This window comes from Rousettus aegyptiacus, unplaced genomic scaffold, assembly GCF_014176215.1.
Source record: "Rousettus aegyptiacus isolate mRouAeg1 unplaced genomic scaffold, mRouAeg1.p scaffold_m13_p_7, whole genome shotgun sequence".
Classification (NCBI taxonomy): domain Eukaryota; kingdom Metazoa; phylum Chordata; class Mammalia; order Chiroptera; family Pteropodidae; genus Rousettus; species Rousettus aegyptiacus.
Genome location: NW_023416310.1, coordinates 4,130,877 through 4,143,194, shown reverse-complemented (window position 1 = coordinate 4,143,194; position 12,318 = coordinate 4,130,877). Strand labels below are relative to the sequence as shown.

At 61.7% G+C, this 12,318-nt stretch overlaps 1 protein-coding gene and 1 pseudogene across 8 annotated transcripts in view; both read right to left on the bottom strand.

The window, feature by feature from the left end:
* The window catches only part of ATP6V1C2 (ATPase H+ transporting V1 subunit C2), a 40,716-nt gene that overhangs the window by 1,793 nt on the left and 26,605 nt on the right, over positions 1-12,318 (bottom strand). For 5 of the 8 annotated variants that reach the window (XM_036224422.1, XM_036224423.1, XM_036224424.1 and 2 more), the window contains 7 exons: positions 11,242-11,333; positions 9,031-9,129; positions 8,408-8,476; positions 6,419-6,511; positions 6,241-6,334; positions 3,786-3,923; positions 2,883-2,980 (listed from right to left, as the gene is read on the bottom strand). In XM_036224422.1, coding sequence (XP_036080315.1) covers positions 2,883-2,980; positions 3,786-3,923; positions 6,241-6,334; positions 6,419-6,511; positions 8,408-8,476; positions 9,031-9,129; positions 11,242-11,333 — 683 coding nt within the window. Of the gene's footprint in view, positions 1-2,882; positions 2,981-3,247; positions 3,924-6,240; positions 6,335-6,418; positions 6,512-8,407; positions 8,477-9,030; positions 9,130-11,241; positions 11,334-12,318 lie in introns of those variants that run through there. The other 3 variants (XM_036224425.1, XM_016127109.2, XR_001594706.2) reach the window with 2 other exon arrangements.
* LOC118606327 lies at positions 10,094-10,211 on the bottom strand (annotated as a pseudogene).

The window sequence follows — 12,318 nt, the reverse complement described above, 5'->3', positions numbered from 1 at the left end:
AGGCAATTGGACTGATTGTTCTGACCCAAAGCATTTGTCTAAAACTCAGCTTAGCTGATTTTTCTCCACTAAAAGAGCAGCAAAACTATGATTTATCAAGCTTGTTCCTTTTGCTGAGTTTTTGGACAGACAAAAAATTTTAAATGGACTTCGTATGCCTGATGACATTTAAGATCACTTGCTGGCAGCTTCTGTGACGGTGTCCAAGAATAACAGTACTGTATAAATAATAAACATTTTGTGACTCTCAATTTTTTTTTTTTTAAATATTCTATTAGCAGGTGCTCGGACGTCTACACTAACCACCTATGCGTCTTCAGTATTTCCCAAGCCAGGTGTGCGAAAGCAGTCCTTAAGCTAGCACGCTTGGACTTGCCTGACGTGCGAGTCATTCATAGGGGCAAGCTCTGTTCATCTTTGTTTTTAATCCCATTCAGTGCCCACGAACTATCCCCTGGCTCGCAAACGTTCTCAGTCCCCGTCTCTGGCCGCTAGTGGAGCAGAGCGTCCGCTGAAATCCTGAGATGCGATCCGCAGAAAGGGGAAAGCGGGCTGCCGGGATCGCCCCCGCTGCGGCCAGGCGCCGGCCCTGCCCCGGCCTGCGCCCCGCGCGCTGCGGGTCCCGGGGCCACCCGCTCCCCGCTGCGCTTCAGCCTCCCTCTGCCACCGTCCCCGTCTCTTCCTGACTCCCGGGAGCTCATTCCGAACTGCAGCATCTGGTGTCCCAGGTCAGCCCGTCTGCCTCGAACGCCACTCACTAGCCACCAACTCCTGGCCGCTCCCAGGGACAGCTAGAACCTTGACCTTCCCCTCCCTTTTGACTCGTCCAGCACGCCCTCCTGCCCACGGCTTCCTCACGGCTCTGCCTCCACTCCTGGGACACCGGGGCTCAGAGGCCCCTTTGGTACCCTCCCCCCATGTGGCTCTCCCTAGGTGACCTCAGCCATCTCTGTTCCCCACGAAAGACCTGGCCCAAGATCCAGGCTAATTAGCTCCCTCCCCCAGTCTCTCCACAGCCCGCCACCCAGCCAGGCCCCTGCATCTCTCGGCTGGTGGAAGCCCCTGGCCCACCACCCCGAGGATGAACTAGCACTTCCTCGGCTGAGGGTGGGGTCCACTTCACCTGGATGTTATTCTAGCCACAGACGTCTACTCTGTCTGGGCCAGGTGACAAAGGTAGAGAGGCGAGCCCTCCCCTGCAGCTCCCAGTGTAGGAAAAAGGTCAAAAAGAGCATCGAGAGACGCGCAACAAGCACTAACGGGCAAAGACCTGCGGTAGGCAGGACGCAGGTGAACGGCACCTGTCTGCTCTAATGCGCATGTTCAACATCTATTTTCTTAGATTATGAGCTTGCCGTAGGGTGGAATGTGAAAAGGCCTTTTAAAAGGATCAAGTAGCTCTGAGCATACTGATGAGACTATAACAAAGCAGGTGAAAAAAGCAAGTTCGGAACATTAGGTATGCATGATTTGCCGGATGAGAAGACACAGAACCATTCGCCGTTCATGGTGGTTATCCACGGGCAGTGGGCCGGTGCGGAGCCCCTCCCACGGCATATACTTGTAAGCCTGAATTTTTCACAGTGTTTACATGTTAACAGCTGTATTCACAACACTGATTTTCGAGGCAAGCAGGGGCGGCCTGGGGCCCGTCTACACCGTGCAGGGTTAACACTCCAGGCTAGCTGGACTACGCCTTTCAACCCAGCACCCCAATCCTGGGCATTACGAGCCTCTGAGATGGGGGGCGGGGAGGGTGAGGAGCCAAGGTCAGATCTGCTCTCCGGACAAAACCACCCTGGCAGCCACGAGGGGGTTAACTGGAGGCAGAAAACCAAGTAGGCGGTTATGGCGACAGCCAGGCAAGCTGAGGCGGGAGACGTGGGGAGAAAGCAAAGGCTCGAGAGGCCTGTCGGGGTGCGGCGGGGGCGGCATGTGAGGACGGGGGCGCAGAGGCGTCCCAGCTGGCCCCAAGGTCTGGTGACGGGGATAACTCGAGGCCGCTGGCAGAAACGGAAGCTGGAGGAAGGGGCTGGGAGGGAAGGTGAGCCAGAAGTCTATGGTGGGAGGATGACCCGCAGGGAACGAGGGGGTCAGGGCCAGCTGGCGGCCAGGTGGGCGTGGGGGTCCTGGGGCACCTTGCGGTGCGGGCGGGGCAGGGGCCAGGGAGACCGCCGGAGGGGCCCGCGGGCTGGGAGCACCCGGAAGGAGGAGGCCGCCAGCTACATGTTTGCAGCGCAGCACGCGCTTCAGGCACGGCACCGGAGCAGGCTGCAAAAAGTACTTCCCATTTCATTCCATTTTCATAAAAATTTAGTAAAAATTACTCATATCTGTAAATTTAAAAAGCCAAAAAACCAAAAAATCTAAAGGAATGCACACCAGCATGTTAGCAGGATTTTCCTCTTGGTGTCAAAATTTCAGGTGGTTTTTATTCATCTTTCGTGCTTACCTATAGTTTACCAAATTTCCACAGCGAACCTATTTCGCTTTTGTTAAAAAAAAAAAAGGCAAAATAAGTTTTGGTGGTTCGTGCTGCCTCGGGGTTTGGGCCTCAGCGGTCAAGGCCGAGACGGTGCTGGTGTTTCTTCCAGGAGTCCCCGGGCCCTGGTGGGCTGCGGGGAGAGGTGGGCGAGGAGCCAGCTGGGGAGAGCGGGGGACACTTGCCCCAAGTCCAGCAGGAAAAGGACAAGGCACCGGACAGCAGGGCCCCTCAAGGCGGAGGGAAGGTTCATTGGACTCGGGAAACCCGAACGGGGTGCCAAGAGCCAGGAGGAGCAGAGGGCAACGTCCTGAGGCTGGAAGGGCCGGAAGTGGGGAGCCCAGGTGTCCCCGGAGCTGGCTCCTCCCGGCCACCCCCCTGCAGGACCTCCTCCACCTACCTGAGCACAGACTCCACAAACACCCTCAGCGCCTTGATGTGGATCCAGGCAATAAAGGCTTCGCTGAAGTTCACCTTGAGCCAGCGCAGCAGGGGGCCCTGCGGGGACAGGAGAGCCGTGACCCCTCCGGGCTGCGCCACCCAATGCCACTCCAAGAAAGGACGCGGGTTTGACAGAGCGAGCCCTGAGCTGAGGAGAAACGCCAGGGGCCGGCAGAAGCAGCGAGCTGGTCGGACGGGGCCCGGGCAAGGCCGAGGGCCGCGCTCTCCACAGCGCCCGGTGCCGGGGAAGCTCAGCGGGCAGCCACCTGGCACATGCGCGGGGCCACCTCGGGCTGGGCCGCAGGGGACTGGGCAGCCCCTGACCTAAGGGCTTTCGGCGTGCGGCTGACAGGCTTCCGTCTGACACTGTGCTGCCAAGAGGCCCACCTTCTTGGAAGGCTCTGGCCCGGGCATGGCCACAGCCCCTCAGGGCCGTGGCGGCTGTCACTAACGGACATGTGGTCATCGGGGGGATCTCAGAGTCTTGGAGCAAAGGCTCTGAGCTCCCACCTGAGACCTCCAGCTGCCCACACAGGTCAGGGGTGGGTCCGGCCTGGGCAGGACAGCGGAGCTGCCCAGCACCCTCCCCCAGCCAGGGCCTGCCCCGTCACCAGCTCCAGCCACCTCCAGGCGGGGCAGAGGCACCCTGGCCCCCAAGCACCATCCACTGCTGCGGGGCTGGCAGCCCCAAAGAAGGCCCCACAGATCAGGAAGAAGGAATCATTCAGGACTCCTCAAATTGAAGGCCTCTGAAGCTGTTATTAGATGACAGAGAATGCAAGGATTGTTTTCTCAGAAGATGCCTGCGCTGGCGAGGACATGCGAGCCAGGGAACCCCAGGGCTCCCGGGGGCGTTGCTTACCTCACCCTCGCCCTCACTCTCTCTCTCTCTGTCGGTGTGCCCCGCGGCTGGCCTATCGGGGTTACCTAGCGGGGTTACCTTAACCTTGTGGTCCGGGAAGGTGGATGATCCCTTTTTAAGAGCAACACAGGAAGTTTGCTAAAGGCACAGAAATGATTTATTAATCTTTCAGGAAACATGCATCACAAATACACAGAAATAAATCTCATCGCCTGAAAAGCACGGGAAGGCAAGCTCGAGAAGGCTGGCCCAGCCTCGGACTCCGGCGCTGGCTGGACTGGAGACCGGACAGGAGACTGTCGGCCCCCATGATAAAAGCCTTTGTTTGGTTCCACGTTCCATGGAAAGAGCCAATCGATCCCTAGCAAAGAGGTCAGTCCCCACACCCCTGCCTCTGCCTGGCCTGGGTCAGGGCCTCCCCGCGTCAGCAGACAAGGAGAGGGACAGCTCTGTCTGTCTGTCTGGCTAGCTGGCTCGGTCGAGGTGTCTCCACCAAGCCCGGCCCACGGTGGCCTCCCTAGAAACCGGGACGCTCTTAAGCGTGCTACTTGCAGAACTCCGGTCCGTCATCCTGCCAGGACGTGTCGCCCTTTAGCATCAGTCTCTCAGACAGACAGGAAGCTCAGGAACATCCTACCCTGCGCTCTCAAAGGGAAGTGACGGCACCTGGGACCCGGCCCGGCCCCTCTGGCTGACAAGCCGCCAGAAGGATGCAGGATGCTGGCCGTACCCACCTCCAAACACGTTATGGGGTCAGAGATTCTAAAGACGCCGGGGCGGAGCTGCCCCCAGCTGTCCCCTGCTCCCTGGCGCACAGCAAGGGCCTCAAAGGGACTGAATGCTTCTGAGTTAGCGTCTCCTTCAAAGCGCCATTCCCCCCCCCCCCCCGCCGGCCCCACAGAGACACCCTGGCATGACTCCCTGGGGCAGTGTGGGGGTGCAGAAGTCCACACCGTGTGAAAAACCACCAGCCGGCAACCTGAGACCCAGGCGGCAGGTGCAAGGCTCGCGCGTCGCCTTGATGCTTGGGGGGTCTGTGCCAGCCCACAGGCGGGTGCCGGATGCCCAGCCTGGCCAGCTGTCCGCCGGCAGGGCCTGCAGCCCGGGCCCTGTGGAGGCTGCTTCTGTCTATCCGGTTTCCACCCAGACACACTGCAGGCAGCGTGGGCCGGGCCGAAGGCAGCTGGGAAAAGCGTCAACTAAAGAGCCCGCGGGAGCATTCCCGGCGTCAGGGCCTCGGGCCAGGAGGAAGCCTTGGCTGGTGACACCTTTCCCACCTGGGCAAGTAGGTCTGAGGCCTCGAGACCCAGGACTCAGCCTCGGCCCTTTGTCTCAGGTCTGAGAAGTGCGTGTGCCTGTCTGGTGTGCACACGTGTCCACACACACACACACGTGTGTGCGCATGTGCTTGTGCTCGAGGGGAGGAGGGCTACAGCGATCAGTTCCCGTTTTCTCTCAAAGGGGACAGGCCAGTCCAACGGGGCTATGAACCCCATCTTGGGGACCCCGTGGCTGGTGCTCACTCCTGAGGGACGACTTGCCTGCAGTCCCTCTCAAAAGGCTGTTGACCCAGACAGGTCAGGCCCGGGGTGCAGAACTCCTGGCCGATGTCGGGGCGGCTCCGGGCAAACGCTCGGCCGCCGGGGAGGGAGGAGGTGCTTCCCGCTCTTCGCTCAAGCGGGGACTTTCCTCCCAGAGGCCAGGAGCACATCCTCCTCGTCCCCGTCCTCCTCTGTGCGCTAGAGCTAGGTGAGAGGACCGGAAGCATCCCACCCGACCCGACGGGGCCACCGGCTCGGCCCCACTCTGCCGCTGGAGGCCCCGTGGCTGCAATGCGTGTGTTTTACGGAGCGACAGTGACTTCCCCAAGGCCACACTGTTCACATTCCAAAACAGGAAGTCTGGTTTTTCTCCCTCCTGAGCTCACCTGCCCTCACACATGCAAAGTCTCTGAGTGGCTGTTGTCGGAAATCTCAAGGATAAGCACCCACTCTTTGCTAACAAACATAAGGGAGGCGGGTCCAGGTGCTGGCAATGGAGGGTGCCACACCACCGCCGAGGACAGCAGGGCGCGTGCAGGCCTCGCTCTGCGAGGCGGTCGCTGGGCCTCAGGGGCATCGGGCAGGGTCCCCTTCCCCGGGCAAACGCTCGCTAACCTCTCAGAGCCTCAGCTTCTCATCCACGAAACGAAGCTACGACCTGCTCCGGGCAAGGCGACGCCAGGCCTTGGCGGGATCTAACACAGAAGGCGCCCAATGCCAAGGCCACAGTTGACACGTCGCCTCCGCAATTACTCGTGCCTGTCCCGGGACCCTGCTCTGGCAGCCCGAGGAGAGCACACGTTCCTCAGTGGCACGTTCCCAGGGGAGCGGGGACAGCGGAGGCCTTTGGAGGGCGCGGAGGGGACCGCGGGACGTCGTGCGCGAAATGCCGCCAGCCCGCATCGCGTACTCACATACTGTTGCTTCTTATCGGACAGCAATCTGGTCATCTCTTCCCTTTCCCTTTCGATTTCTGTTTCATCATAGTAAAACTCACGGACCGTGAACCTTGAAGCGAGAGCGCAAGAGGCTTTCACTACGAGGCCGGTGGGAGCGGGGGGGGGGCCCCCAGGCGAGCCGGAGAGGCCTTACTTGTTCTCTTTGGCTTTGGTCTTGAAATCGTCAATCACTTTTCGAAACAGGGTCACGGTGAAGAGGCCGCCCTCCTTGTCCTCAGCGATCAGCCTGTTGGAGAGGAGTGCACATGGGGACGCGTTCCCGGGCCCCGTGCGGGAGCTGGCTGGAACGGCCCGTCCTCTCCCTCGGGAGGCAGGTCGCTGCGGAGGCGGCTTCCGTCACCCTCAGCCTGGCGGCCTTGGCACAGGCGCCCCGACAGCACTGAGGGCAGGGGCACCCAGGCTGTCCCTGATTGCTTGCTGACTCCTGGCCCTGCGGCTGGGCTGCCGGCCCCTCGCCGTCCTGTCCTGCCCCTCGCTCCCCCTCCACTCAGCCCCCAAGCGAAGGCTCAGTGGCCTGTAGGCCATGTAAGCGCGGGGCCTTGAGGGGAGGAAGGGCTTGCGGCCTAGCTGTGCACAGTGATCTGGGCTTCGGCTCCTACTCATGAAATGCCACTCCCGGGTGTCTGCCACCCCAAGTGCACCCAGGGGCCCCCAGGCCTGACACGCTGTGGTCACGATGAAGCAGTATGGGTTCCAGTTGGTGGAAACCATCTCCCAGAGGCCATTTCACGTTGGGTTGTTGGGGCCAGTGGTTCACGCATCTCTGAGTCCTGCTGGCCAGAGGACCCAATAATGGGAGCCCTTGGGCCCAGGCAGGGTGTCATGGCATGCTGGCCGGGTCACCTTTCCTGTTTCTCAGAGCCCACACTCGTAGGGGCTGACCCTGGGCTCCAGGGACCTTTCCAGAGTCACCCCTGCCGACCCTCAGGTGCCCACTGACAGTGCAGGGCCCGGAGGTTCCAGTCTGAGAGGCCAAGCCTCCCCCAGGTGGAGGCCCCGGCACCTGGCCACAGGGGAGCGGCGCTGGACAGCAGGGTGCGCCCTTGCCAGCCAGGCCAGCGTCAAGGGCCAGCTCCTCTGCCCGTCTGTGCCCCCGCCCCTTCCCCCGCCCCTTCCCCAGCAGACAGGGCCACCTCTGGCCCATTCCTTCATGTGACCTCAGGCTGTGACTGTCCTGTTCCCTGCACCCCTCGGCTCAGCTCCCCGATCGCTATCTCCTGTGAGTCCTGTCGCTGGGAGGGCCCACCTTGCAGCCGACGCCCCAGGCCAGAGGCCTCCGGGCTGGGATGGCAGTGGCCAGGGCTGCCCTCAGGCCGAGCTCTGCGTGCTGGGAGGCAGATGAGTGGGCACGGCTGCCCAAGCCTCACAGGCAAAGCTATTTCAGACATAAAAAAGCATAGAGTGACCAGTTCCCAGGTATCTGCCACCCAGCTCAGACGTCAGTCTCCATTCAGCAGAAACCCCCCGTGTCCTCCCAACTGCATTCCGCTCTCTGCCCCGAGGTCACCCCTGTGCATTTCTCATCCCCAAACACCCTGATAATTCTACTCTGCACCTGCAGAGGCCCAAGTCGCACGTGGCTTAGTTTCGTCCATTGTTAAACCTTAAATAACTGGCTTCCTGGTGTGCATACTGTCTGTGGCTTTGCTCTGTCCGCTCGGCGTCATGCTGGGAGTCCTTCCCTGCTGCTGCACGCAGCTCTCAACCGTGGGCTCCCCAGCTGTGCGGCGCTCGTGGTGTGACTGCACCCCCTTCTCCCTTCTGGCACTTCTCCGGCCCTCGCTAGCCGCTCCCGTGTTGAGACTGTTTCCCGCCCCTGCCCCACTTGGTAGCCACCATGGCCAGGCCCTTCCTGACCCTCGGGTGGGGAAGAAGTGAGGCCAAGATGAAAAGGCAAAGTGGGGAGCAGCAAAGGAGGGTCACCAGGGAGGGCTTCCCGGAGGAGGGGGCGGGGAGGCGGAGCCCTGACAGATGGCGGGCGTCCCGCATGTAACTGCGCGTGTGGCCGTGAAGGAACTGCAGGCCGAGGGGCTCCTGCGGGCACGGCGTTCGGTGGTTTGGTGCCCCGGAGCACCCACGCGTGCTTCCCAGGGCCCTGGCGTCAAGCTGGGGTCTCACTTACTTGGTTGACCGAGGCACCACCATGTCCGAGAGGGATTCGTAGGTTTTTTGCCACTGTGCGTAGCTCGGTCTGTGACGACACAGAATGGTTCAGTGAGTTCTGCAGAAAAGGCTGTGGGGCGACCTGAGTGTTCAGGAAGTCGTACACCCCGCTTCCTGAAGGACCGAGGTGAGCAGCACTGGGGCCAGAGAGAGCCCCAAACCTCCCCTGAGGCCTGGCCATGGGCACCGGGACCCCCCGGCCATCCCCGCCCAGCAGGCCCGCGAGGCCCTAGGCCCTAGCACCGGTGTGAAGGCCTCCGCCGGCGACCCGCCGGGAGCTTTTTAATCACGGCCCTCGGTGGCCCTGGGACAGACAGCGACCACGGCCACCCCCACCCCCAAGGCTTGTGAGTGAAACGGGCCTGGCTGTGGCATCCAGCACATAGTAGGTGCTCAAAAGACAGCTGCCTCTGCCACTGCTCTCCCGGCACAAGCCCCGCCACCTGGCTCCTGCCGCCGCCACTCAGGGCCGGGGTCCAGGCCGGCGGGGCCCTGTCCTCTCCGTCGGGCAGGGCCAGCGTCCTTCCATGATCGCCCACACAGGCCGAGACCCGAAACTGCCCACCTTCCCGGCCCACTCACTTGGGGACGATGACCAGAAGCGTGATCAGATACTCAGAATCCAGCACAAAGTCTTCTTTGCTCACAATGTCACTCAGTGTCCGAGTGAAGAGGTTGCCCCTGAATCCACGTGGGACAAAGGGGGTGTGGTCAGCGGAAAGACACATGGGGGCCACAGACCCCGGTACACCCCGACACATGGGGGTGGGGCAGCGGGTAGGAACTGTGGGGGGTCGGGGGGTCCCCTGGGGAGGGCAGAAGCCTGGGGTTCCGTGTGCCCCCAACTCTGTGTCTCAGTGGCCGGAACCGCTGCAGCTGGCAGGGACTCAGGTGCTGTCACCCGTCACCTGAGGGGCTGCTGAATCCAACACCTCAGACACCTGCGGTGCCGCCAGGCGCGAGCCGCGGCTGTGGGGAGGGGACCGCTGGTGGCAGGCAGCTTAAGTTACTCAAGTGTCAACACAGGGGCTGGCTTGCGAAGCCAAGTGGGCCGGCCCGGGCAGACAGGCCCCGAGGGAGCTCCAGTTCACTTTACAGGCCTTGCAGGCCCGGTGGCCAGCGACACTCACCTGAAATAGCTTTCTACATGCCCAGTGGAACCCGGTCTGCATTGAGGTCATGGTATTTTTAGCACAAGGACCAAGGCTGCTCTATCAGCAGACGGGCCGAGCTACACGCCGAGCTACAGCTAACGGACTGTCTACCATTAGCAGGCAGGCTGTGAGGTGAGCTCAAGTATTAAGCACACGGCGCTTCCTGAATAAAGACTCCTTGGGCGCTTAGCCGAAGCCAAAGCTCTGGGTAACGCGCCGTCCCACAGAGGCCCCCCAGCCTGGCCTGGGAGCCTGTGCTCTCGCCCTCCTGGGTTACCCCTGGTGCGTCCCTTAGGGTCCCTCACCAAAGGCAACATGCGTGTGCCTCCCACGGCCCACGGTTGGTGCCGTGACGGATCTCTGCCAAGGTCAACATTTGGGGCTCTCTGTCATTGGCACCCTGCCCTTCCCCCCTCCTCACCCCTCCCTGGTAGGGCTCAGGGGCCAAGGGGGCCAAACTCAGTTAGTGCCCATTTAGATCTTTTTTTTTACGCCTACAGCACCTGGTCTTCCCAGGTGGTCTCCCATCCAGTACTAACCAGGCCCGACCCTGCTTAGCTTCCCAGCTCAGACAGCACTGGGTGTGTTCAGGGCGGCGCAGCCATAGACACATTTAGTTTGGATACAAAGTCAGGCAACCGCGGACAGTTTCTAGTTGAAGTGCAGCTTCGCCTCGTTGGCTGTACATTTCTCACGAATGTGCTATGTGCTTTTTTCACGAAAAGACAGCTGACCCAGTAACCATGATGAGAGAGGAGTGGACATTGAAGGGACCTCCCTGGTGCCTTTTTCTTTGCTCACTGCAATGAGCCCATCAGAGGGATGGCCATCCAAGGGGACAGCTGGTTCTGAGCTCCCCCAGGCCGTGTTCCTTCTCTGGGGTATCTTTTGGGAATCGCCAGCAGAATCGGATCTAGGGGGTACTGGAAGGGTCTTCCATGCCAACTCGGCCCCGTTCATAAGCACCTTCCGGCCTCCCCAGCAGAAGCTCATCTGTCTTCTTCTAACATGCTTCCAACGACAGGGAGCTCACTACCTCACAAGACGGTCACCGCCTTTGACACTGCTCTACTCCTACACCCCCCAGCACCGTGACGACGGGTCGCGTCTGCTGGGCCAAGCAGTCCGCTCTGTCTCCCACGTGGTGCTCCTGAGTCCCTGAGGCTACTGCGCTCAGGGCCTCTCTGTAGAGCCCACTGTCCTCTGCTGGTCATCACCAGGGCCGGGCTCTGACAGCCCTGCTCCCGCTGCCTGTGTGAGCAGGAGCCCCTGAAGCCCCCCGTGGTGGGAGGATCCTGGGCACTCTGGTGCTCCCAGCTACCTGGGAGAGGCTGGAAGAGGGACGGGAGCCCCTTCCGGCACCATGTCCCTCTCCGGGCTGGGGCAGGGAGGTGCCACCAAGCCCTGCTTGGGCCTTGCCTCCCCCTCATCTACTCCGGGTCCCCCTCTCCCAGCACAGCTCCCGGAGAGGCAGGGGAGCCTCTGCGTCCGCCGGTCCGCCTGCCCGTCTGTCTCCTCCTCTCTCTCACTGACGCGGACGTGGGGCCCCCGGGATCTGGACGGCAGCGCGTGGGCCCGGCCAGCATCCTGCCCCGGCCGGGCTCGGGGGCCGCAGGCGGGGCGGGAACGTGCCACTCACATGGACTTCTTCTCCAGGTTCTCCAGGTTCGTCTTCAGGGTGTTGTAGGCGGCCGTGCGGGACTTCAGGTCAGTCTCGATCTGTGCCAGTTGCTGTTGGGGAAAGTAAAAGTGTCCAGAGTTGGCGAGACTTTTCCAAATGGCCACGAGGGCTCCTGGTGCCCTTACGGAGGAAGCAGTAACTGCCCACGTGCCGGGATGGCCCGGTTTTCTCCCCTCCGCTCTCCTGGACACTCCGCGTTCGGCCCCACAGTGAGGCCCCGGGGGCCAGGGCGGGGTGAGGGCCCCACTTTGCAGGTACGGAGGCTCGAGGCACGGATGGTGTTTCCAGGATCGCTCAAGGAGCGGAATCTTCTGGCGTCGAGCCCACCTCACACCGTCAGGCACCCACGGCCCTCCACCCCATCCGCTCTCGGGCTGTGCTGGAGGGCAGCTCGGGCTGACCGCCATGCTGGCTCCCGAAGGGACTCACTACGGCTCAGCCCCGACAGGGTCCAGGTCTGCAGACTCGGCTGCGTCCTCGGCAGCCCCTTCCTGCTCCGCCAAAGTGAGAAGGCTCCTTTTAGCTCAGAGGCAGGTCACCAGCCTGATATTAAGGACATCCCTTTGTTCTAGAAGCTTCAGGATCTCAGGGCCCCTCCCGCGGTGGGCAGGGAAGGTGACAAGCCGTGGCCCAAGGCCCAGCTCTTCTGCCTCAAGTGCCTCTTCAGCCCAGCCAGGAGGATAATGTCCCCCCAGGGGCCCGAAACAGTGAAAGAAAAAGGCCTGCCAGCACCCAACTCACCAGACGCCCCCCAAACACGGTAGTTATTAAGACAGCTGCTGAGGTCACTGGAGCAGACGTCCAGCCACGGTGAGGCCATCTTCCGTGCTGGGCGCCGTCAGGAATTAAAAGCAGCCCCCCAGCCCTTGCCCTCCAGGGCCCGCACGGCGACAGCACGGTCCACAAAGTAGGACCCCCCGTTACGGATCACCGCGCATGAGGCGGGTTCCCACGCACGGGCACACGTGGGGCGTGGGGCCCGTTTCCACGGCTCCTGGGACAGGTGGCGAAGGTGCACCACACCCTCTGGGGAGC